Source organism: Pantherophis guttatus, chromosome 1 (assembly GCF_059756535.1).
Source record: "Pantherophis guttatus breed Tessera chromosome 1, ASM5975653v1, whole genome shotgun sequence".
Classification (NCBI taxonomy): Eukaryota; Metazoa; Chordata; class Lepidosauria; order Squamata; family Colubridae; genus Pantherophis; species Pantherophis guttatus.
In genome coordinates, this window is record NC_142063.1 from 315,985,138 (window position 1) to 316,012,845 (window position 27,708).

Consider the following 27,708-nt stretch of genomic DNA (forward strand, 5'->3'; position numbering starts at 1 on the left):
AATTGGAGAAAGTATCACAAAGCAATTTCCCAATATGTTGAGTCTGGAAGATGCAAACTTGGAGGGTTTAGAATGCACACCCCAGTATGTTTCAATGTGCATTCTTGCACATCCTTAAATGTTTCTGCCTTTGCTATATTAGATTGCATAGCAGAGACCACATATTTCCGATTCATCTATCACATGGATCTTCAATTGATTATAAAGTTGGGAAAAAGAAGAGGGAATTATGGGAGGTCACCATACAGGGTTGCATATCGTTTTATAACTCAGTATGTTAGTGATTGTATGCAACAGTGCAAAACAGAAAGGGGTATGGGAGTGGCCAAGACGATAGATCCTCTCACAGACAAATATGAGCATCACGAACTTGCTCATCTTTTAGTCTTTAGCTATGCATTCTTAGGAAAAATTAGAAAGGAGAGAAGGAAAACATCTAGATGGAAAATAAAATAAAGTTCTCCTCATTTCTTTAAAAAAATTCATCGCAATATAAAACCGAAGAAGCATTTACTCAGGGGCAAAATATTTTATTGTAGTATAAATAGGGAGCTTTCTGGGTCTTTAGGTTAGTAATATATTAAAATGCCCTGTGAAGAAAACCCACTGGGCTTCTCTTAAAAGTTGCTTCTCTCACTGAGGGAAATTTACAGTGTGTGTCAAATGAGGATACGCAAAGCTTATGGTATGTACTTTAAGCAATTTTTTTTATTTTTTTTCAGTTTAGGGACAAAATGGGTGAATGAACAGGGTAATGCAGACAACTACCAATTAAAAAAAGACCCTCCCTCCCAAAACACAGACAGTGGTTTTCCCAATAGAACTTAACAAAGACAAAGGAAAAAAATACAATAAAAAGCCAGGTTGCCAATGACCTTTGGTCATCTAAATAATAAAAAACCCAAAAAAACAAAGATCAAATTTGACGCCACTGTTCTCAACAGAGCGTGTAAGCAATAATAAATAGTGACTTCCATAGTAAAAGATAAAATTTCAGGTTACGACAAACAGCTTTCATTACAGGAATAGAAAAGGCTGATAATAACAAAATATTTTGCATTGCCATATACAAAAAAGGTATCGACTCCAGCGGGGCGCTCTCTCTCTCTCTCTCTCTCTCTTTCTTTAATATGCTTTGCATACGAAATTCTTTCCAATCTAAATATATAAAGCACCATTTTAATTTATTTTTCTTTTTGGCAATGGGGAAAAAAGCCTGCAAAACTTTATTTTTTCCTTTCATTCTATTTTAATTTTTTTTTTCTTTTACTGCATATGAAGTTTAAGATGCTGGAATGTAAAAGGGTAAGAGAAGAAAAAGGACCAGAGCACACTACAGAACAAACCAACATCATCACCTTGCATTACTGCATACAATATGGCAGCAAAAAACAAAGAAACCCCAAAAGAACTTTGATATGTACAACCATCAGAGATGCTCATTTAGTGCGACATTCAAACAGATTTTTGTTCCCCCTCCCCCAAAACAGCCATTATATGGCCTCTTATCTGTACAATGTCACACTTTCCTTGTCGTTATTTTTTGAAACATACAAATATTTTGCACTATATTATCCTGCCAAATTAAAAAAAATATACTGTGGCAGCCTATTTGTTTTTTTGTGTGTATGTGTTTTTCCACTACCAAAAAAAGGTAACTGATACCCTTTTTTAAAAAAAGAGAAACAAGCAACAGTTAAAAATACAAGCTTCATTATAAATACTATAGTGCCTACTCTAGGTGAACATTAAATTCAAATACCATTCTAAAAATTACAGAAAAAAGAGACCATAAATGTGTTTTTCTTCTTTTCCATTTGTTCGCTTTTCCTCTTCTTAGCATAGGAATCAACAGGAGTGTGCATTTTCCTATTTTTAAGTAGTATATATTGTTAAATCTTTTTCCAATGTACTTATTTTACAACCTGAAATGTTGTGTGTATATCCAAGGCATAGGATTTTTAACTATTGGTTTTCAATGAAGAACAGGTCTTGTACACCACCAAGACAATGAATTCTAAAATACATTTTCCCCTAAACATAATGAATTTTTTTTTAAAAAATCAGAACATTTATATTTTTAAAAGTTTTGTACAAAATAACCACTTCTTTGCACTGTAGGAGCAAGACCAATCTCTGGTTTTTTTTTTTTTTTAACATAACTGCAGGACTTGTTCCCATTTACAGCGCCATAATGTTATGTCCCACTCATTAATCAAGTAAAATGGCAAGCTGGCAGAATTATTTATATGTTTATCATGAGATCATGCTCATTAAAAAAAACATTAATCTTGCAATTTTTCCCTTTAAAGTATAGACCTGTAAACTGGGAAAATTGTACAGTGCATTTAAATTGTCCTATCTGAGCAGTCTTAAAAAAGTTTTTTATACTCAACCTGTGTACCTCTGATTAAAAGAAACAATACAGACACGACAGGCAGAGTCAAGTGCTATGTGAACTTCCAGCGGGGCAGATGCTAGCTTAATCATAAAAGCAATGAATCCTTTTTTCTTGTCAATACAACTAGCACATAGCATATGATTAAAAAAGAAACAAAATGAAGAACAACTTTTAGGGAGCACTACTACTCTTTCTCTCTCTCTCAGAATGTCACACATCAAGGCAAATCTTAATAGCTCATAGTTAATCATCATATCAATATTAGCTTATAACCTGTTCTTAATTTTAAATGGCAAACAGTGCTAATAAATCACTATATATATTTTTACACTTCAGTAAAACTTTATTGCCAGACTGTTTGTTTATATACCTTTCCTTATATAGAGGGAAATCATAGATCGATATATGATACACAGGTTTGTGCATTATTAATTTGATTGTCAAGTTGACAACCAACTACACCTGCGCTTAATATTTTCTGTTTTTACTGTTAAGTTTTATTTTGTACCAGGATCACTAAGAGATTTTTTAAAAAATCTTTATAACATGAATTTTCTTTCTCACGTACTTAATCATCTTCCAAGGCCTTCTGCACAAGTCACATTCTTTTTATCAATAAAATAATTTTAAAATGGAAATGAGGGGGAAGAGAAATGGAAGGGGAGGGACTGATACAGGTTAGTAATATTTTAACCTGAGAGAGAAGCATTCCCTATGATAATGGTGATTGTTTTAAACTCTCCTAGAGCAAAATAAACTTCAGTTCTACGATCACTCTTTTTTTAAAAAAAGGTGGACTGAGGAGGGGATCGAATGATGATTAACTAGGATTTGTTGGGTTTCTTTGTTTTTGTTTTTAGGTAGCCACTGTTGTGAAAAATATAATACAGAGTTATCGGCTAGGTCCTAAAGGACTCATTTACATTGCCCAGTGCGAAAGTTGTCCTACAAGTTTAGAACAAGTAGTTGCCACCAACATGGCTTAAATATATTCAAGGCACTCAGATTTCCATTTTAAACCAAATGATAGTACAAATTTATCGTTTTGCTCTCGTTTCCTCATTTTTCAATTAAAGACTTATCTCCCCACCAAAAATTAACTGATATTGTCAATGTTTTAAAGACAGAAATCAAAGTAACAAGGAATGTTTTCCCCTTTTCAGTGTTATCTGTCTATCCATATAGGGTTAATTCAAAGCACGCTTTCTTTAGCTGTTAAAACACAAACATGGATATGATATATTACAGAATGTATGCAGCATGGTTGGTTGTTTAAAAATACTTTTGTTTTTCTCTTTCTTTCTCTCTCTCTCTCTCTCTCTCTGTTTTCCTGGAACATCATTGGAAACAGTCATGGTGCTGTGCATGTGTGTGAAAGATCTTTTTGTCTGTTTGCTCAGCAAAGAATTTGGGGACATTTTTTTTTTTAAAAAAACAGCCATAACATACCATACATGCTGTCTAATTTTTTAAAAAATTAATAAACATACACAACATGTAAATTATTGCACAAGAGAAAGGCTCAAAGTTTGCGTAGTATTGCCCCAATACAGATCATGCATTCAAATGATGAAAACAGAAAAGAAAGGAAAAAGAAACAAAACAAAAAGGAAGATGAAAACAGGTGTGCTGGTGACAAGCACTTTCTGAATATCATTCTTAGCTTCCAATATTTTACTCACAAGGGACTAGAAAATCTCTACACAGGGGGCCAGGAATAAATTGGGGGAAGGAAGGAGAAGGGGTCAAGTTAATATACCTCTATTCAGTTTTTATGTCATTATTCAAGACTCGATCACTGTGCCATTTTTTCATGTGTTTTTCCAGGGTACTGTACACGCTAAAAGGCATCTTACAAATTTCACATTTGTAAACGTCCTTCCCCACCTGACCATGCGTTTTCATGTGCCTGGTGAGTTTGCTACTCTGGGCGCAGGCGTAGTTACACAGCTCACATTTATAAGGCCTTTCCCCAGTGTGGCTTCTCCTGTGGACAGTGAGGTTACTACAGTTCTTGAAGACTTTCCCACAGTACTCACAAGTGTCGCTGCGTCTGCCCTCTTTTGAACTAGGCCTTCCAGGGCCTGGACCACTAATATGCGGGGTGCTCCCTCCACTTCCTGTACCGCTGCGGCCTGATATCCCTCCATCCATCTCCCCGGGAGGCGTCGAGAAGCGTAAACTTCCATTTTCAGAGGAGTGTTCTGAGGAGGAAGCAAAAGGCGATTGTCGGGAGTCTCCAAAGTTGAGGAATGGATCTTTTAGCTGCCGAGAAGCAGCATACCCAGCTAGCCACTGGGAGTAAACATTTTCAGTGTTAGGCATAGCTGTCGTGGGAAGGTCAAACTCCTTCTCAAGTTTGATGCGTTTAGAAAAAGGACTTAGGGAGCTTGGGCTACCCAAGAGCAGCTTTTTGGACAAACCTCCGGAGGCAGATTCACCAGGGGAACACCCCCGACCATTAATAGCACCATCATCGATGCGATCAGATTCACCAGCTACTGAGTCTTCATCACATGTATCTCTATGCACCTCAGATTCAGATAAGTGCCCTCGTTTATGTTTCTCACCAAGAACCTGATGGAAAGCCTCACTGAAGTGCTGCATGGAACTCAGGACCATCCCTTGCATGACATCCGGGATAGAACGATTCTCCTCAATAGACCGGGAATTGTTTTCATGGTGCCGAGCTGCTTCTAGATTGATGCCAAACCCATAGTCTGGCCTTTCATTTTCAGTCAAATCCTCCTCCTCTTCTTCTTCCTCCTCTTCCTCCTCCTCCTCCTCTTCTTCCTCTTCTTCATCCCCATTTTCTGGAATAATATTGGAATCATTCTCACTTTTAAACTTAGCCACGACAGATTTGAGGGCACTGCTAGCACTGCCAACAAGGTCACTGGTTCCGGGCTCTGGGGAACTGGCTGTTGAGAGGCCATCATCTGACTTCACAGTCATTGGGGAGGATTTGTGCATGTGTGTTTTCATGTGGCGTTTTAACTTGCTTGCTTGAGTGCATGCATGGTCACAAAGGTTGCACTTGTAGGGTTTTTCTCCAGTGTGGCTTCTACGATGGACAACTAAGTTGCTCTGAAATTTAAAGGTTTTCCCACAAAATTCACAGGACTTGGATTTGATAGGAGGCTGAGAAGGAGGAGGAGCAGACTGAAGAGGAGGAAGAGGAGGTGTTGCCAGAAATGGTGGCTTGCTGCCTGGCTGGAATGGTTGTAGTAACCTTTGCATAGGGCTGGGCCGGTTCGGTGACAATGGTGGACTAGAGGTGTTTCCAGCTAACTCCCTAAGCCGCCTGGAGAAATCCATAGCTGGAGGCTCCATGGCCATGGGGTTGAGTCGCAGCACCCTGTCGAAGGCACTGGGGTGATGGGTTGCAAGAGCCATTTCTTCAGCACCTAGGCGTTCTATGCGATGTGGATCCAAATGATGTCTTGGAGGGGGACTAAACAAAGGAGGTGTGGGAGGGAAACGCCCTTCTCCAAGACCTGATGCTTCTCTCGCGACTGACCCAGGTATTCTAAGAAGATTAAAAGGATTATTGTCTGCAATGTGAATCCCATGGAGTGGTGGCTGAGAAGGGCATTCTGCACCTAGTCCTGATGGGATACCAACCCGCGGTGTCAGAGGACTTCCATGTTCACTTTCTAAGTAGATTCTTAATCCATGAGTGTTCTGTGCATGTTGCAAGAGAAACCAGGCGCTGTTGAATGGCTGTTTACATGTTGTACACGTGTAACTGCTGGGTTCATCTTTACCTGTAAAACAACACAATGGTAACATCAATCTTTTAATTATCAAATTATTTCTAACATTAAAACAGAAGTTAATTTTTGTTGAATGAAATGCTAAATTGATCTACTGCTTAATTTTGGCATTTGTAGTGGCCATTACGTTACCTTCAAAGCCACCTGTATTTACTGCCATAATTGGTTCCTCTCAATTAGACAAATCCTCTCTTACGGATTTGTCTAATTTTGTTCTAAAGCCCCTGAAGCCAATGGCCATTTACTGAGGCAACAAATCCCATCAATCATTCTTCTGACATCTATGAGAGAAAAAGTCACTGCTTGTTTTCTGTATATCCTGCATAATGAATAACTCTGGTTTCATGCATCTAACCATCAAAAAAATTAGATACTTATCTCCTTAATACACTTCTTTGTCTACACTGTTAAAAAATACCAATTACTGAACCAAAGGTGCTTTTTCAAGAGGCAACTGGACTTCCTGGTTTTTCTTCGAAGATGTTTCACTTCACATCCAAGAAGCTTCTTCAGCTCCAAGAAGCTTTTTGGATGAGAAGCGAAACATCTTCAAAGAAAAACCAGGAAGTCCAGATGCCTCTTGAAAAAGCACATTTGGGACAACCATGACCTGGATGACTGAGATTCTCCATAGACATCAATTACTGAGTACTATATACAACCATCAACATCAACGGTTAAGCTCTTTGTCCTAGACCAGCATAAACATATTTATTGTGCATACAATCCTAGATACCTGAGAATAAGTCTCTTATATTGGGACTCACATGTTTGTGTAGCATTGGATAGTATAACACTACTAAGGATTGTAGTCTAAGCACAAAAATAGCATTAATTCAGCTACATTTTCAGTTAACTTCAAAAATTTTAATGAGACTAATTCAATATAAACTTTACACTATAAATTTGGTTGTGCAATGCTACAGATTTGGTTAGGAAGAAATATTTTGGATCATCTCATTAAAACAGTTGTGATTTCTTCCAGGATCACGTGACTACCGAGGGGACATTTCTACCACAATTGTGCAATTCTGCAAACAAACATGGCTACCTTAATTGTGACTAAATGTGCTGCTCTGGCTTATTTTGAAGCAATTTTCCCCAGTCAAATTTAAAATATTGCACAGCCTTAACTACAAAACTTACTTTAGAATAATTTACTATTATTTCAGTGAAATGTTGTTTAAGTTTACAGATGCAGTCAACTGCACTTATGCTTACCTGAAACTATGTCCAACTGTTTTCAGTGGATCCTACTCTTGAGTAATTATGTCTACAAATAATTATTGCCTATCGTTGCTTTATAAGCACACTGACTTTAAAACAAATATTTTTGAAATAATATAGAACTAAATTCTGAGGGTTCAGATTGTTAATGACATAGGAGTAGAAATTAATTACTTTTCAGTTTTCTTTTGCAAACATATGAAGATTAAAAAATAAAAATCAATTCCATTAAAATATCCCATTATTAAGAGTGATTAAACTGTCAGAATAAAACTGTTCAAAATATATGATACAATAGAAGGTTTTTTTGGGGGGGAGGGGTGTTGAACTGACCTATAACATATACATTACCTCTGATCAAATGGCAAATTACATATACGCTAGGATTTTTGAAATAACAAGTTTAAATAAAAATATATTTCAGATAGTTTAATTCCCACATTTGACTGAAAAATCAGTCGTCTATCTAAATTTAGTGAGCTGAACAAAAGCAACTATTGAAATCGCAGTTTTTCTAGAAAATATTTAAGACTGTAAATGTGAATTTAATTTTTTTTTATATATATATATATATAATTTGATTTATATGCCGCCCTTCTCCGGAGACTCAGGGTGGCTTACAATGTGCTCAGCAATAGCCTTTATCCTTTTGTATATTTATACAAAGTCAGCTTATTGCCCCCACAACTGGGTCCTCAATTTACCTACCTTAGAAAGGAGGAAGGCTGAGTCAACCTTGAGCCTTGGCGAGATTCGAACCTGCAGTAATTGAAGGCAGCTGGTCTTAATAACCAGCTTAATAACAGAGTGCCTTAGACCACTGTACTACCAAGGCTCTATTTTAAAATAGTTGCATAAGTTTTTTAAATATCTGAGTTGTTTCAATAAACATTTTAGTGGGCATCCCTCTACTTATTCTTTTTAATTTCATTTTTAATCTATCGTCCTATACAGAATTCCAAGTGCTGAACACAATTTCCCCCTTTTATATTCAGAATAATCCTGTTAGATAGATTAGGTAGAATGAAGGTAGCCGATGTAACATCTTCTGCTAATCCTTGGGACTGAGAAAAATTTGGACACTTCTGTGCCTGGTCTGATATCTCCTACAAGACTACTGGTTCTCAATCTAGAGCAGTTTAACTATCAATTAGCATACGGTTGACTGAGTAAATATGTGTGTGTGTGTGTGTGTGTGTGTGTGTGTGTGTGTGCCTATCCAGCATCAACAAAATTTGTATGTGGTGCTCCTGTGTTTATACCGCAAGTGGCTAAAATAAAATGGTAAAAGATTGCTGGCTTGTAATCTATACCTATGTCTGTCTGTCTGTCTTGGGGCGCAATGGCTCAGCCGTTAAAGAAGCTGAGCTTGTCAGCTGGAGAGCTGACAGCCAGGATTCGAGACCCAAGCTCTACATAACAGAGTGAGCTCCCATTACTTGCCCCAGTTTCTGCCCACTTAACAGTTCGAAAATCAAACCTGGCAGAAATAAGAACAACTTCATCCTTGATGAGTTGATTTAACCCTTGCATCTAGTTTGGCAGTTCAGTTTTCTTGAATATTTGGGTGGTTTTCTAGGAATCTTTTTGATGTACTCTAATTTTTTTTTTGCCTTAAATTATTTTATCACTGTTTTCCTCGTATTTCTTATACAGTAGTGAACAGGCATCCTTAAATACAACAGTGCAGAATATGGAACCTATGGAACATCATAAACTAACAATTCCTCTGGTAAGGAAGAGATTAACAGAGAGGAGTCCAAAATCTTTACAAGGATTGGGGGAGAGGTGTCCGAATATACAGTCCCATATTCCCAGCAAATTTATCTTGAAGGAAAAAAAATGAAATCTGCCTCTGCTGATTCCATTAATCTTGTCCAGTAATGCTGAGGACACAGTCCACACACAAATATTATGAAACCCTGATATACATACTCAAATAACTAAGAACATGTGTCTAAGTTCATACTTTACACATTTCCTGAAAAAAGATTTTTGTGTGAACATAATTGCCTCATAAACATAGAACTGATGGAGCAGAAAAGTGCAGCCTGAACAAGGCCAACTCCATCACTGTGTGAAATGAAGCAGATATTTGAAGCTGCAGATGGGCAGAGCCTACTTCCCACTTCCTGTTCTCTCAACTGGCTGCCCACAGCAGTCTTTTCATTTCGTCTAAGACAGGAGTGGGGAACTACAGCCCTTTTTTGACTTGTGGGCTTCAACTTCCAAAATTCCTGAGTCAGCCATATAGGGGCCATATAGACCTCCGGTCTAAGATAAGTGGATCTCAGGATGGTTTACTGTCCTACTAGTTTCCCTATAGCCACTGCTATGAGATGGACCTCAGAATGACACATATGAGGCATCTGTAATATTTGTGGATAGTCAACATGGCCACCTCACAAGGTCACTTGGAAGACTCCTTTAGAATGATGTATAAAGAGCAGTTGGTCCTGGGTGCAACACTGCTGCTAAGGAAGAAGTCTATGAGAGCAGCAATTTCTCTCTGTTTCAGGGAGAAGGCCTTCTGATGTTACAACTGAACCCAAAGGCTGTACACAGTCCTCTGCTCCTGCAGGATCTGACTCTGCCAACAGCCAGCATATAGTCCCTGGCACTGCTTCCCTATAGCAATAACCACCACAACATAAAAAGGGTCCCCCCAGTTCTGTAGTTATAAAAATGCATCTGATTATTAGGGCATAGTCCAAAGTCTATTTTCCAGCAATTCTCCATAGTGTAAAGAATTTGCATTACAGGAAACACCTTGGTTGAAATCGTTAAAAATATGCTACTCAGAACAGAGAATGTTGAGCAAGAGATGCCAACAGTTAAAATCTGTATAAAGTTGCAATATATGAGCTGATTGTGAAGTTGATGACTGGATTGTTTTAATAATGCATAAATTGCTAAAAGTTACCAGGTAATAGTGTATGTTCATGTGAGGAAATAAGAACATGTATTTTGTCGAATGCCCCTACAAATGCATATTGTATTAAGTCTTTGAAGAACAAACTAGATTTACAATGGTATTTGACTGCAATATGTACTTCTGTAATGACCTGTAATTTACTTTACATCAGTATTTATACTAGCACTCAATATAGCCCACTTGTGCAAACCTTACAAGATTAGACAGTAAATGCCAAAATGAGGTTTTCATACACATGCTTAATATATGTGCAGGTAGAGGGAGAAAAACATGAACTGGATGGATTTGATCTTCATTGTTCTTGTTTTTCTCCTTATTTCAATGATGAAAAAGCAAAGTCTTATAAGGGGATTTTCATTATCTAAGGTACTGAATAAATAACTTTGGAAAACTATGCGCAGGCAGCATTACAGCAACATCTACTGCAACTAAGAATGAGTGTCCCCCCCCCCACCAACCTTCTTCAAGTTTCAGTTTCTCTATTATTATATATTTAGTTTGACAATTTAAATTGGGTGATTTAAAAAATGAGAAAGAATCAGACACTGCTGACAGGTATTTAGCATTTTGGTTGCTTAAAAAAGCTTTTGAACAATATTTAACATTTCATTATTTTGCCAATTCCAGCATTTTAATGAACCACGTGTGGTGTTTAGCACAGGGGCATTGGAGACCCTGGCAAATAAAAGGATACATCTTCTGAAAAGAGAGAAACATGAGTGTGATTCCCATAAACTTGTTGGTAAGATTTGGGCAAGGCTCTAGATGGAAATTAAGAAGAGCAATCTTAAAGTTATGGAACACAGTGCGAAGGCAATAGGCAATGCAACTAATTTTATTTTGCTACTGAAAACTAATTTTTTTTAAAATCTCTTACAGCAACCGATGCTATCAGCCTCCAGTCTACTAACAATACAATACTCTGCTTAGCTGGTTTATGTATTAGGTCAGTGGAAATAGCACTGTGTCTTATAATGAGGATACAACACAGTTTTTGTAATTGCATTTTAGCATTCCCATCAACTAGATATTCTGGATCAGAAGGGCAGCTGGTATAATCATAATGTCAATGAGAAAGGCTGTTACAGCAAAGAGTAAAGATTACATGGGGGAAAAAAGCAGCTTTGAAACTGGTAATTATTACCAGTCCACTAATAGCAAATGATGTATTACAATTTTACCGTATAATCTGTATTTCATTCAGCTTCTTGTCAGGGCAGTAGATTGTATTACACTGTTCACAATGCCAAAATTTCTAACCTACAGTCATCAATAAAAATGTTATGTTCCATAATTCAGCAAATGACTTTCTTAACAACATATTCAACTGTTCTAAAAGCTAAAGTCAATTTTATATTGCATTTTTTAAAAGTGTCACTTATTTACTAGTCTAAATATAAAATTTATTTGCTCAGATGAAAAATAAATTCTGATATTTTTTTTTGCCATTCCTGCTTGGTGAGGGAGTTGGAGGGAGGGAGTATAGGAAGAGGGAGAGAAAAAGAATATGTAAGCTGGGACAGCAAGGCAGTTTAAATCCATGGGTGATTTACCACCTGCTTTGAAGAAACACAATTTCTAATTTGTCTATTAGTAGTTGATTAATTATGAAAGCTATTGACTGACCATTTTACCTCCTGGAGATATCTCTACCAGTCAGTGAAGGATTTCTAATGCATTAAAGATTAGAAGAAAAATCCAGTTAAGGCAAATGCAGCAAAGTTAGCAAGTTTGCGCTAGGAGAAGACAAGGTACAGTTGCAATGTTTTGTTTGCATCTCTTTTAACTTTCCATACATATGGAAAGTGCAAAGGGACAAAATATTTGAAAGTTTAGTCCTCTATTCATCAAATAGTAACTCCATGATGCTTTGGCACTTTCCTCCTCTCCAGTGAGACACAGACACAATAAATAAATACCAGAATTCCTCAGCTTTGGGGAATTCTGGGAATTGAAATCCACACATCTTAAAGTTCCTGAATTTGAGAAATACTGCATTAGATAAGGAACACAACAAACTATGCCAAAGGGTAAGACATCAGAAAATAAGAAAGTCAGAATGAAGATACAGGCAGTGCCAATATAAAGATTAAATTTAATACATTCCAAGTTCCATTAAATCAATTTAAATATGTAATAATATAGAATAACAGAGTTGGAAGACCTTGGAGGTCTTCTAGTCCAACCCCCTGCTTAGGTAGGAAACCCTACACCACTTCAGACAAATGGTTATCTAATATCTTCTTAAAAACTTCCAGTGTTGGAGCATTTACAACTTCTGGAGGCAAGTTGTTCCACTGATTAATTGTTCTAACTGTCAGGAAATTTCTCCTTAGTTCTAAGTTGCTCCTCTCCTTGATTAGTTTCCACCTATTGCTTTTTGTTCTACCCTCAGGTGCTTTGGAGAATAGCTTGACTCCCTCTTCTTTGTGGCAACCCCTGAGATATCAGAACACTGCTATCATGTCACCCCTAGTCTTTTTTTCATAAGATTAGACATATCCAATTCCAGCAACTGTTCTTTATATGTTTTATCCTCTAGTCCCCTAATCATCTTTGTTGCTCTTCTCTGCACTCAGTAATGTAATTACTGCCCAAGAAAATAATACTTTCCTTCTTTTACATTAACATTTGCACCCTAGAGGGGCCCAGTGAGTAGAATGCAAGACTTTTTGGGGATGGCATACATGTAGTCCTGAGGTCCCAAGTGAGTATCTCTGCTATAGGTTCATGGAAAGTTATAGAAAATACTATAATACTTCAGATTTACTAGCTCCTGATGAGATTCTACGAACATCAGTTACACAAACGTAACAAATTGTATGTTATCAAAAAGCATTCCACAAAATTCTTGGTATGTATTTATAAAGTACCAGGAAAGGGGTCTAACATTATTTGCACTATTGGAAACCCAAGTAGCAGCTTAGCTAAATGAACATCATCAAGTTTGCAACCTCGCCAAGTATTAAGTCAAGTGACATATTCAATAGGACTCCTAAAAATTTAGCCTCTGAAGGTGCTTCTGGTTGTGAATAACAGGTTACTGGCTTGAGGATTTGTTGAAGGAGGTGTTCCCTAGCAAAGGTGGCTATTTCAGACAATGTATGAAGGTGGAAGGCGGTATTTACGAGACCGCCTTCTGCCTCCAATAGCCTCCCACCGACCAGTACGCTCCCACAGAGAGGGTCTCCTCAGGGTGCCGTCGGTTAGACAGTGTCGACTGGCGACCCCCAGGGGGAGAGCCTTCTCTGTGGGAACACCTGCCCTCTGGAATGAGCTGCCCCTGGAGATTCGTCGGATTTCCGACCTACGTACCTTCCGCCGCGCCCTTAAAACGCTATTATTCCATCAAGCAGGGCTGGCCTAAAATATTATTTTAATGGGTTATTGTGTTTTAGTTGATTGGCCAAACTATCTAATAATTTTAAATTGTTTTTAACTTTTATATTTATCTTGGTTGTACACTGCCCTGAGTCCCTTTGGGAGAAGGGCGGTATAAAAATTTGATTGATAAATAAATAAATAAACAAACAAACAAACAAACAAACAAACCAAATTTTGGCCCACTTGGCTGACAACCAGCTCCCTCTGGTCCCTGAGTCACTAAAGTCCAAGCTTGGTCAAGGCCCACTGCACAATTTAAAATTATGACATAATTTACATAGAATCCTATTTAAGATTCTCATGGCTTTATGTTAATTGCATTCATCCCTAACTTTTCAGAGGCCAAATGAAAAACACAGCAATTTCAATAAAAAAAAGCAGCTCCTAATCATTTCCTGGAGTAAAGCACTCTTCTATACTTCAGTACGCAAATTTGGGGTATAATTTAAAGAGAATAAATTTACTGTGGTTCTTATGAGAAAACATATACACAGGGAAATACCATTTGGACTGCCTTAGCAACACCTTAGAACAGCTGCTTCAAACTGGCTTGCTACCTCAGATATTTTAGACAAATTAAACAGAGGAGATATAATTAAAACAAAACTCTTGAATATACTTCAAGTATATTCAGCTTATAATTGTCTTCTCCTTCGGAAGGAAAATATATGTGGTATAAATCATATTCATATTTGCCCTATGGATGCCTCAGTGAAAACCTATATGAATTTGATTCCCAACATGCTAAACACTATAAGTACTCATGCTTCCACTCCCTCCAAAGAGCAGTGTCTCTTTTTCAGTAAGATTTTTGGGACACAGATGGGTTGTATAGCTCAGTGAAAGACAGCATACTGTCTCTCAACAGAGGCTGTACATCTGTGCAGTACATGCACACCTCTCCATGATGAACTAAGGAAGGATAGTATGCATATTCATTTCCACGTGCCTTCTTTTTCCTTATTACTATTACCTGTACTCAACCATCAAGAAGCCTACAGAGGCTTATTGACAGAATATCTGGGGGGATGCCTGGTTGAAAAGCAAGAACCATATTCTCCACCCTTCTGCTCTTGAATTAGATATAATCTCAGTGCAACAGTTTATTTTTTAACTAAAAGGCTTTTGACATCCTTAACATGCTGATCACCAACAGGCCTCTGTATATTTTACAGTTCCATGTAGGTGCAGAAAAGCCCTGGAAATATTGAATTCACAGCCTGGGCATTTCAGCTTACCTTTAACACAAGCAAGTTTTTATCTCTTAAGGATTGGAGAGATCATTTGGAAGAATTAAGTTCCAGAATTACCAAGATAAATTTCAGGGTTTTTAATACTTAAAGGCTTCAGCACTTTGCACAGTGCCTTCCAACTTCCTCTTGTAAGCATGGGCCCTAGTCTAGACACAGAATATCATCATTTGACATCAAATTTATATTGATGCATTTGGAATTTTTCATGCACTCAAATTATGAGCCCAAGATGATGTTATGGGCAACAGTTTCAAGATAACCTTCAAATACTAGTGCCTTCAAATAACAGTGTCAACACTGTGTGGTATTGGTGTCATTTTGCAGAATTTGGGAATGGGCCAAGAATTCAGTACTAGTCCTCAAGGCTTCGGAAGCCAATGACTGTGAAATTTTCTGGATCTAGGAGAGGAATTATATTACAATTTCAGAAGACTATATGTTCTCACTTTTAAACCATTTGAAGCTTTTTATATCCCCCTGGAATGGTTAGAAACATTTGTGTTGATTGGGGGGGGGGGGGTGTCAATGAGGATTTGAGCAAAAAGAACAAACATATGGACATTCGCTTGTTTTATATAATTTAAACAGACTGAAGGATTCAGTTTTTTTTCATGCACTGTTGAATTATCTCAGCACATTTTTATTTCATTTGATTATTATTTTTTAATTAAGCACTCACATACACAGAGCCCTAGGAAAAAAGCAGCCTAAGTTCCTTAACGCTACATGTGCAGTGGTGCAGATTATTTCACTATTTGAAAATAAAACAATAGGTTACAGCTAAGAGACAGCTGGAACAAACCCAGGCCAAGCATGATCGAAGACTATCCTATTTAGCAAATCATGCTAATTTAGCCAAACTGAAGCACTGTGTTGCCAAGATTCAACAGACCTTTACTATGCACTAAGGATGGAACTTTTTCTAAAGTGCCTCAAAATTGTCACCAGCATGAGGTTTCTGGCTTATAAAGAAGCTTTTCCAAAGTCTGTCAAGAAAAAAAAAAAAACAATTAAGTGTCTTTTATTTATTTTATTTGTTAGATTTATATCTCAAGTTGGTTTCAAGAGCTTTTGGCACCATACACAGAACTCTCCTCCCACTTTTCTCCACACAAACCTGGGAAGTAAGTTGGGCTGAGACAGTGTCACTGGCCAACAGTAATCCAGTTATTTTATTGGCTCATCCAGTGAACTTCTAAGGGTAGATCAAAACTAAAGTTTCCCTAGTGCCAACCCAACATCTTAACCATTATTAAGCAATCACCCTAGTGCTCTGAATTCTACTAAAAAAATCTCCTATATGTATCTAGTAAGCCTGGTTCTCACAAAGAACAGAGCAGTGGGTCTATCTGCTGCTACCGACGACCTCCCATTGTCCCGTGCGCTCCCAGAGAGGGCCTCCTCAGGGTGCCATCAGCCAATCAATGTAGGCTGGTGACCCCCAGGGGGAGGGCCTTCTCTGTGGGGGCACCTACCCTCTGGAATCAGTTGCCCCCAGAGATAAGGAGAATCCAAGACCTTAGTGCCTTCCGCCGTGCCCTTAAAACCCACTTTTTCCAGCAAGCCGGGCTGGTTTAAGAAGAAATTTTAAATGTTTTAATTGGTTTGTATTTTTAATTTTGGGCCAAATTTATATATATTTTAATTGTTTTTTAATATTTGTATTTTATGTTTTTTAATTCTGGCTGTACACCGCCCTGAGTCCTCAGGGAGAAGGGCGGTATATAAATTTAAAATAAATAAATAAATAAATAAAATTTATTCTATCATATTACATATCTGAACGTTTATATCAGTCCTGACTGGGGTAGGAGAATTTATCAGAGAAAATTCCAGGCTATATTCTATAGACAAATTAGTATGTTTGCTTTAATGCAGGACTCATCTGAATCACTGCTCGCAATACAAAATGGTGTACTTGAAATACAAATTGATTTCCTCTTTCGCAAAAATGCTAAAACTGCCTGTAAAAATGCCTGTGTTTGCCTTTCAGCAGATAATACTCTAACCTAATGTTTATAAGCTCTCTTTGGGGCTTGGGAACAGTGCAGCTCAATAAGAAGACAGTTTTAATACCTTCTCACTTAAAAAAAAATCATCCCATGCCAATTATTCACTCTTCCCACCTGAGTCACTATTCAACAATATAAAGATTGCCTTCATCTCAACATAAATGAGAGCAACACATTAAGGATTAAGGCGTTTAATGTGAGCAAAGGAAAGTAGTAAAGTGAGCTTCAGCTGTCATTTGTAATTACTTAGACTTACTTTCAGCACATTCAACATAGATACTCCCCTCCACCCCCTGCATACAAGATAGAAATGCAAAACAACTTTGAAAGGGTGCAAAGAGCATATCAAATCCTAGTACTACCAGTTTCTTTTATTCACTCTTTAATTTTCATCCCTTACTAAAATTTCACTGCATGTACCATGAGTTAGCAAATCCAACTTCTGAATGCAAGTACTGTGGAGTACAATGTTTGACTGAAGCCAAGTAAGTGGGAGCAACTATCAAACTAGGCTACTTCTAGCATTCATGTCACATGGCTGCACTGTTCTAGCAAGACTGGATCAATGGGCGAGAGCCACCTGGTTTTTTTCTCTGCCCTGCCAAAGTACCAGAAGGAGGAGGGGGAGAAACACACGGTGTTTGCTCCTAAGAGCCAGGAAGGGAAACAAGAACATGGAGCAGAGAGTGGGCCAGACAGAAGGGTCCCTGCTGTGCCACCTCCTTCCCTGCCCTGCTGTGCATACAGACCTGCCAATTCTCTGACTTTCAACACAAAATACAAGTTTTAGAGTATCTCCCTCCCTCTTCCAAACTTCATTGGTTTGCCTTTATTGTAATAGATTTTATCTACACCAAACCATAAGCAGTTCTTGGTCATTAAGGTAAGTTTTTCTATATATATTTTTTTGTTTTCATGTTAAAACAAAGCAAGTATTCTGCAATTAAAACACCTACATTATCTTCTCAGGGCCTTGAACTTCCATGCAAGTTTTAAAAAGTATAATAATGCTGTTAGGACATATAGATGATAAAGTCAAGAAACATTCAGACTCACTTAATGATAAATGGAATCTGTACTCAAGCTTCTTCCTACTCACACAGACAGGTCTGCAGACTGCAATATGAAGTGGGAATTGTGGCAGAGTTCTGATGTGGCAGTAAAATTTCAGAGTGTGTGAAAAGAAATCTACATTAAAGGGGAATGGGCACCTATCTTCTAAAGAATAGTCTTTAAAAATAAGAACATGTTTTAATTGAACTCAGAAACATATGCAATCAGAATAATTTTTTCAGTCATTTCCTATAGGTTTCCAATCAATAGTTTAACTCCTGTATTTTATCTGACAAGTCAGAATTTGAAAAAATACTGATTTTGACCATTTCAGACAGGATTGATGAATGGAAGAACATAGGAAGATGGATATATGACTAAATGATATGTCAGTAATAAATGGGTGTGGAGAAAGAGTTTCTGACAATGGGATGAATCTACTTTTCTGACACACTGTTTACTATCACTTGGTTTTGGAAGGAGCATTTGTACTGGAACCTGCATGTAATTATGAAGACAAATAACCTCGTAACAATATCTTTTTTATGAATGCACAAAACAAAGCAAATTCAATTGCTAGAATGCATCATCTTATTAAACATACTATCAGGCCTGAATGTTTTTATTATTTTAACTCATTTATTTTTTATAACATCATTATACTCATTATTTATTTTATAATAAAAGATTGATACCACAATCCTATTCAGTGATCTCAGAAGGGCTCTTTCCAAATAAGTTGCATAATGATCACATGCAGCTTCAATTTGCTATCATGTCACTAAACTCGGTGAGATGTTTATCAGTAGATATGCATAAAATTATCCAAACATAACATTCAATTCAGTTTTACTCAAATGACTGTTTCATTCAGCTTTTTTAGACAATTCCATGCATTATTCTTATAATGACTCAATAGGCTTGATAAAACTTCAGTTGCTTGTCTGGATCTGGAAAAGCAGGCGTAATCAGAATTAGCCAAGCATTTATACAACTTGTAGTCAGTTTTGTGGGTCACAAATTGTGTGAGTCTTTTTCAATGACCAAATAAGGGAAGAATTAATCCACCCATAGCCTTAAAAGAGATTTTAAAAAAGAATAGCAGTCATTGGTATAGCTAGAATCCAAAGCAGGGCCAGCTGGGAAGAAATGATAGAAATTACAAATTACATGCCATGGAAGGGAAAGCAATGGGGATGGAAGTGAGAGGGTAAAGTATTTAAGCACTTTATTCTGCCAAATCAGTAATGGAATGATATGTTCGCCAATGTGCTAATAAGCTTTATAAAAGCTTTCCTTATTTCTAATAATAAAGACAATGTCCAAAATGTTTTAATATTTGTACACAATTGGCATTTTAGGAGAATTAAAAATCTAGCATTTCCACTGCTACATGACTTCTGTTATGCTACTCCAGAAATGTCAGAGTTCCAACCTGAGTAGAATGAATCAGAGAAAAAACTTGTACCAATGTGTGTCCTTCTAGGAAGTGAAGGAAATGGGAGTAGGAAACTTAGTCATGAGAGCAATCCAGGTTACCTTACCAAGAATATCACTGTTATCTCTAGAAGGCTGCACTATATCCACTACTGTTGAGGCTTAGTCAGAATTGGGTCCAAATGTCTTTCTACTTAGGGTTCGGGGACAAACATGTTTTTCATTATATAAACCACAGTTCTTATGAACATGATTTAATCTGGGCAATCTGAAACAAACTATCCCACTTTCTTCCTTTCCCCTCTGATCACAGTTCTTCCTTTTGTGTTTTATAAAGGAACTGTGATTTCCTTCAGCTGGAAAAAGAGAAGGTGGGATAATTTTTTTTCAGATTGCCCAGATTAAATCATGTTCATAAGAAATTTGTGGTTTATGCAATGAAAAGTATGTTTGTCCCCTGAACCCTAGATAGAAAGACCTTTGGAATTCTGACTAAGCCTCAACAGCAATGAATATACTGCAGCCTTAAATCATGTTCATAAGAAAGAAGTGGGGTGGTACTTCATCAAGCACTGGCTATGATGGATCGTTGGTCTTACCTGATACGTTCCTTCTCGTTGAGTGGAGACAGCAGCCAGCGTGGGTAGTGCCCATCCAATCAGCTTGAAGGACTGAGCCTGCCAATTTTCCCTAGTCCCGCCTCTGTTGCCGGGCAGGCCAGCTTTGGCGAAGACTGGAAGACAGACTCGGTGTGTGGGACCAAGACGAAACCAAAGACAGAAAAACACAATAGAAATGCGGAGTCCAGTTTGAAGAAGAGAAAGGGAGGGTCTGGCTGCTGTCTCCACTCAACGAGAAGGAACGTATCAGGTAAGACCAACGATCCTTCTCCATTGAGAGTGGAGACAGCAGCCAGCGTGGGACATACCCAAGTTCACTGTCCCGAAGATAGGGGGGGATCACGCTGGACCGCATTGTCCTCTCCAGCAACCACTCGTTGCAGAACTCGGCGACCAAACGAGGCTTCGGCTGACGCAAACTGGTCGAGTTTGTAGTGTCTGATGAAGGGACTCGGAGAAGTCCACGTGGCCGCTCTACAAATTTCCAGCAAGGAAGCCTGTGTAGCCCAAGCTGCAGTCGTAGCCGCGCTGCGGGTGGAATGAGCCGTCAAACCTGAAGGGCGCGGAAGAGATCTAACATCGTAGGCCGAGGCAATAGTCTGGCGGATCCAACGACCGATGGTTGAAGGAGAGACTTTACTGCCTTGAGAAGTAGGTAAGAAGGAGACAAAAAGCGACTCCGAACGACGGAAGGGAGCCGTCCTCTTCAAATATATTCGCAGAGCCCGCCGGACATCGAGAGAATGCCAACGACGTTCCCGCGGATGCGCGGGCCGGGGGCAGAAATTTGGAAGAACCAGTTCCTGAGCACGGTGGAAAACTGTGTTGACTTTCGGCACGAAAGTAGGGTCTAAACGGAGCACCACCCGGTCAGCATGGAAAACACAAAGGTCCGAACGGGTGGACAAAGCGGCGAGCTCAGATATGCGGCGAGCCGAAGTGATTGCCACCAGAAAGGCTACCTTGCAGGTAAGAAGTCTGAGACTGGTAGTACGCAGTGGTTCATACGGGGAACACGTAAGAGACTGTAAAACCAGAGGAAGATCCCAGGTCGGATAGCGATGCAGAATAGGAGGACACAAATTCTTCGCTCCCCGAAGAAATCGGCGGATCAAGGGATGATGAGCCAGAGATGACAAGGAGCCGCAGGTAAGTACTGATGATAAAGCAGCAATGTGACGGCGGAGAGTGTTGGGAGAAAGGCCCTGGGAGAGGCCCTTCTGTAGAAACATCAGAATATGAATAATTGACGGTTGAAGAGGCGAGATACCGACCTGGCCACACCAGTTGCAGAAACTCCGCCAGGTGGCCGAGTAAATCCGCTCCGTAGAAGGCCGTCGTGAGGATAGCAAAGTATGCGCAACATCAGCCGGGATTTGTACCTCTCTCAAAGTGCACCGCTCAATCTCCAGGCGGTTAGATTGAGCCAGGCCGGGTCCGGGTGCTGCAGAGCGCCTTGTGTGAGAATGTTGCCCAAGAGAGGAATGCGCCACGATGGGGTCACCGATAGGGACACGAGGTCCGCAAACCAGGGTCTCCGAGGCCAATGAGGAGCCACAAGGATCACTTCCGCTCGCTCGGATAGAATCTTGCGGATGACCCTGGGAAGGAGGGCCGTAGGGGGGAAAGCATACAGAAGGCCCGAAGGCCAAGGAGTCCGAAGAGCGTCGACACCGGCTGCTCGAGGATGAGGGTACCGTGAAAAGAACAGCGGAAGTTGAGAGTTCTCGTGAGTCGCGAACAGGTCGATCACTGGACGGCCGAAGCGAAGAGTCAGTTCCTGAAAGAGGAGCGGAAGGAGGCGCCATTCCGCGTTGTCTATTTGACGGCGACTCAACCAGTCCGCTTGAACATTCTGCACTCCGGAGATGTGTTCTGCCCGAAGGGAACACAGGTGGCGCTCTGACCAGATCCCCAACGCAACTGCCAGGGTTAGAAGAGATTTCGACCTGGTGCCCCCCAGTTTGTTCAAATGAGCTTTCGCGGCGACGTTGTCCGTGAGGACAAGGACGTGGGTTCCGGAGATCAGGTGACGGAATGATTTTAGGGCAAGGTAAACAGCCTTCAGTTCCAGCCAATTGATGGGATGCCGAGCTTCCGAAGGGGACCAAGTCCCTTGGGCCAGTTGACCTTGGCAATGAGCTCCCCAGCCCAGAAGACTGGCATCTGTCGTCACCACCACCCTCTTGGGCTCGAGGAAGAAGCAACCCGCCGAGAGAGCCGGGGAGCGCCACCACCGAAGGGATCTTCGCACCGCAGACGGGGGAGGGATCGGCTTCGATGAAGTGCCTCTGCCGGCCTTCTGCAAGGGCAAGAGAAACCATTGGAGTTCCCTGGCGTGAAGTTGAGCCCAGGGAACAATAGCAATCGCCGATATCATCTTACCTAAAAGTTGAGATAGGACATAGGGGGAAACCACCCGACTCCCCTCAACCCGGGAAATCAACTGTCTCAGACTAGCTTGTCTATCGGGAGAAAGGAAAACTTTGCCCTGAACAGAGTCAATCAGTGCACCCAAGTGTACTAATTTAGTGGAAGGGGAGAGATGGCTCTTCTCCAAATTAATAGAGAAACCGTGAGCCGCCAGGGTCTTAACCGTCAGACTAATATCTAAGGCAGCTTGCTGTACAGAAGGAGACAATAACAGAATATCATCTAGATAACAGAGGAGACGGACTGAACGAAGACGGAGCTGAGCCGCCAAGGCAGACAACACCTTCGTAAAGGTGCGGGGGGCCGAAGAAAGGCCAAATGGGAGAGCCCTATATTGGTAGTGAGCTCCGTCATAACAAAACCTCAAAAACCGTCTATGGGAAGGGAGGATAGGAATATGAAGGTAGGCCTCGGTGAGATCAATGGAAGAGAGGAGATCGCCCCTCCGAACGCCGTCTAGAATAGATTTTAATGATTGCATTTTAAACTTTCGGTACGCCACGTATCTGTTTAAACGTTTGAGGTCCAGAATGGGACGCCACCCCCCCGATGATTTTGGAACAAGAAACACCCTTGAATAGAATCCCGAACCTTCCTGACCGGAAGGGACAGGTTGAATAGCCCTGATAGTCAGGAGATGCTGAACCGATGAATCCATACGGGACTTTTTGACTGGATTACGAGAAATCGGACAGCAGACAAAGGTGTGAGGGGGGGGGGCAATAAATTCAATGGCCAACCCAGATCTTAAGGTGGCGAGGACCCACATGTCCGAGGTGGATTCTTCCCAGACAGCGGCAAAAAGACCCAACCGACCGCCAATGGGAGGATCCGAAGAGCAATCAGCGACGGCGACGGGAGAAACGACCTCCTCCCCCTCGAAAGGGCCGCTTAAAGTTAAAGGGACGTCCTCTGAATGATCTATCAGAGGAACCCCGCTGCCTGCTGAAATACCCCTCTCTCCTAACATTGGGAAAGGGAAAGGAAGAAGAGGACCCCCCATCCGCACCTCTGGAGTAGGAACGAGAGGGGTAAGGTGAAAAACGGGGCGCTCCTCGCCGGAAAACAGCCGCTAAAACCTTCTTCTTGTCCCTGGTCTCTGTGAGGAAGGGATCTAAGGCATCCCCGAAAAGCTTCGTGCCCTTAAAGGGAACCGAAGCCAATCGCCACTTATGTCTGGCATCCGCCTGCCAGTGACGGAGATACAACAAACGCCGAGCTGTGACCGCCGAAGCCAAAGATTTCGCAGAAAACCTAGCAGCGTGAAGAGTGGAGTCGGCTGAAAATTGTACGGCAGCTACGATTTTATTTAGGTCCTGTCTGATACGAGAATCTCCGGGGGCTAGTTTGTCTTGTAACTGGCGCAACCAAAGTAACGTTGTACGATTAAAGAAGGATGCTGTAGTAGTAGCTTTAATCGCCCAGGAGGAGCTTTGAAAGGCCTTTTGAAGAACTTGATCAGATCTGCGTTCATCAGGACGGAAACCCTCGTCCGGCTCGCCCGGAACATTGGAGTTAGGAAGAAGAGCTGCAATCGGGGCATCCACCGAAGGAATTTGAAGAAGAGTCTCCAGATCCGAGGATACTTGAAAGTTTCTTTTGTCATTAGCCGAAGGAAGGGGAGCCGAAGCCGGAGATTCCCACTGACGTTTAACGACGTCCAGAAAGAGAGGAGGAGTAGGGACGGATGTTATGGGTCTAGCTGGTTCCGCGAACATAGGGTCCAAGGAACCAGAGGAAGACGATGGGGGAGGATCCGCATTTGTAGAGGATAGACGGGCCGTATTAACCGCTTTGAAGAGCAATGATTTGAATAAGGCTTGAGGAAAGAGGCCTGTGAAAGTGGGCTGATCGGGAGGAAGGTTCTCATCCTCCGACAGGTCAGAAGCAGGATCTCCTTCGTCGATGCAGGCTGAAGGATGACTGTAGTGGGACGAAGTAGGAGAAGCGGAGCGAACAGAATGAGAACATCCTTCGTCACTGGGGTCCGCCGAACAGGGGGAAACCTCTCTCACCGATCCATGCCGACTGGAAAGACCCGAACGGGTGGCCAATGACTTTTGAACCGCTGCCTCGATCATTTGCTGTAACTGACCTGGAAGGATGGAAGGATCCAAGGAATGAGCAGGTACAGGGTCAGATGAAGGAACCTCCGGTACAATTGTTGGATCAGGCACCGGTTGAGAAACTGCGTCAGGACCCCACAAATTTTCCTCAGAAATAGTCACTGGGCAATCTTGCAGAGAAAGCTGGTCAGGAGAAGGCGAGTGAGCGGCTGCTGGAGGTGGATTAGAGGAGGTAGGAGGTTGAATAGTGGGAGGAGACAACTGAGCAGAAGCCTTGTCACATAACCTGGTCAAAACTTTGTCTCTTCGTTTTTCTGCCTTGGAGGAAGAGGATGACACATCACGAGTGGAAGACTTGTGATGAGAGCGTGAGGATTGAGAAGTTCTGGAATGGGACCTGGAATCTTCCATGACAGAATGCTGGGTAACAGACGTGGAGTCTGATTGGCCAACTTTACTTGCACTGGCCTTACGACCGTGCTTAGATTTAGAAAGGGCCTTGGGCATGGCAACAAAACAAGGGGTGCTTTAAGGTAAGCCCCCACACGCCAGATTACGCTTTGATAAATTATATTTTAATGTATCAGAAGGGAGCGAGAGGAACTCCACAATTAGGCCCAGAGACTGGAAAGACAAATCTATTTGGAAAATCAAATAGGCTCGATAGGGAGCGTAAGAAAACTCCACAAACAACAAGCGTAATAAAAGAAAAGGCCCAACCAATTGAGAGAATCACTCAAATTAGCAGACAGACTGGCAGATTAAGGCCACCGTTCTCAGGTTTGTGTAACGTAAAGGGGAGGGGGCGCGAGACCCCACTAGGATTCAAACCAAACAGCGTATAAAAAATGAATACAGCCTCAGGAGAAAAGGGGGGGGGGCGTGAAGCTCCACAACTGAAATAATATGCTGTATAAATATAATGGCCTCTGCAGTACAAAACGGGGGCGCAAAGCTCCTCAGTTGCAATAGTTGTGCCAGCAATGTATCTCCAACAATTAGTAGTCTGCAGAGATCGGCAGTTAAACAGTTAAGGTTGCGAGGCTCCTCAATTGATCAACAGCCAGCAGCACTTTAAGTTCACTTTAAGAGTTAGGGCAAACGGCTGCGAGGGAGCAGGCTTCTAGAGGCTAAAAACCCCCAGCTGAAAGGCTTGATTACGGGGAGAGCAGGCTGTGGAGCGCCGCGACTTCCTTAATGGCGGGAAAGCGAGGGGCGTCCAAAATGGCCGGCGCGGCTGCAGCGCGCCCTCCGAATTGCCGAGAATAAGGGGAAATCGAAACTTAGCCCAAACGGAGCAGGCGAAGGCAGCTCGAGTCAGGGGGAATGTCCCTCGAAGTTCAGGTGAAATTAAAACCCCTTGGGAGGGAGAGAGGCGAGGGAATCCCCACACCCCTGGCTAAGCCAGGGAAAACGAAGCCCAAATGAGGGACTTGGGTAACTCACGAAGTCGAAGTCAGGCAGTCCAAGGTCAGCCGGAATAATCAATCAGAGTCCAAATAGCAAAGAAATAGCACAGTCACACAATCCAAAGTCAAAAAACCAGAAATTCAAACATTAGAAATAAGAATAAAGAGATTTAGCTAGAGAGCAGTCCCACACACCAGCCAGCGCTGAAGGACTGAGCCAAAAGCTGGCCTGCCCGGCAACAGAGGCGGGACTAGGGAAAATTGGCAGGCTCAGTCCTTCAAGCTGATTGGATGGGCACTACCCACGCTGGCTGCTGTCTCCACTCTCAATGGAGAATCCACAATTCCTTTCTTAAGTAATCACTTGCTGTATACACTCATTAAGGACACACAAACATAAGCAATCACTTTGAAAGACAGGACAATGGAAATATATGATCAGGAACTGTTCATCAAAAAGTATTTTCAGGGAAAAGATGTGATCAAAGGCTAATCTATAGTCCTTACTTTTTGTTTTTCTAGAAGGCTATTTTAAGAATGCAGCCTGGTTGAAGGGATTCCCCTTTAAACAGACAAATGTATGTTATCTGACAATTCGTTATCAAACTTTGACCCTCTCTTCCTGCACCAACCTTAGAGGATGACTGAATAAGAATTTTTTTATCAGATATGTATAATGGCTGCCCTCACTGAAGTTAAAAAAAAATACTAGGGATTTTCTAAACCTCAAAAATTAACATTTTCTTAGCTCACCATGACAAAAGGAACTTAGGATCTCTCTTGATACAGCAAAGTTGATAATTTCCATCAAAAAGAATACCAGTTTTTACCATTCTTCAGTCCTACACACATGTTGATACTCAGTTGCCTTTCACCTTTTGAGGCTCAGAGCATATACCCACTTTCAACCTCTACCAAAAAATAGACGCATGACAATAGGAATAGATAAGAAAATTAGTATCTTCTAATAAGTTACTAGATAGGAAAACTGATAGATTTTAAATAAGAGAGAAAGCAATCATGATAAAATTAGAATGAAGAATTAAGCATAATGAGTAGAGGTGAAAGAAGTCTTAGCCATTCCAAGATTAGTAAAAAGGTATACTGGTCAGCAAATAATTTTTTTAAAATGTGATTTGATTAAAAAGACAAGAGATTTCAAATTTAAATGAAAAGATGTAATGAAAAATATTGTCTTAGTTTGCCAAAACTAAGAATAAAATGTCATTAGCTGGGTTTAAGTAAGCAGACATGTTATTTATGTCAATTTATAGACAAGATTATTCGAAAATAGTCATTTTGTAGAGCCAAACCAGAAATTGGTATATTTAATGTCAAAACCATAAAAACTGCCTGAAAGGGATCCAACTATGGTTGTCAAATCTGTCTCATATCTAGGTAATGGGTTTCATTTCATTCTAGGACTCTCAACTAACCAACATCTGAAAAATGAAAATTTTGTAACAATTCTTTGCTAATGTAATTTCCTAATTGCATCCATCCTTTCCTTGATCACTCTGTGGATTCATACTTGGTTCTTTAATGGGTGTAGGTCAAGTACAACTTCCAATGACAGTTACTAAAAGCCCTGTTAAAACAGATGTGCAGTCTAGCTAAAGTTAGTACATTATTTCCTTTTGTGATATGCTTGATATTTTAATAAATTCACTTCTGAACATTAATCACATAATCTTTTACTTTA

General features: G+C 40.5%; 1 protein-coding gene across 8 annotated transcripts in view; it reads right to left on the minus strand.

Moving 5' to 3' along the window:
* The window catches only part of BCL11A (BCL11 transcription factor A), a 222,148-nt gene that overhangs the window by 13,279 nt on the left and 181,161 nt on the right, over positions 1-27,708 (minus strand). For 4 of the 8 annotated variants that reach the window (XM_087883293.1, XM_034427320.3, XM_034427319.3 and 1 more), the window contains one exon: positions 689-6,168. In XM_087883293.1, the coding sequence (XP_087739419.1) occupies positions 4,163-6,168 (2,006 nt within the window). In that variant the 3' untranslated portion in view covers positions 689-4,162. Of the gene's footprint in view, positions 1-688; positions 6,169-27,708 lie in introns of those variants that run through there. The other 4 variants (XM_087883294.1, XM_034427321.3, XM_087883295.1 and 1 more) reach the window with 3 other exon arrangements.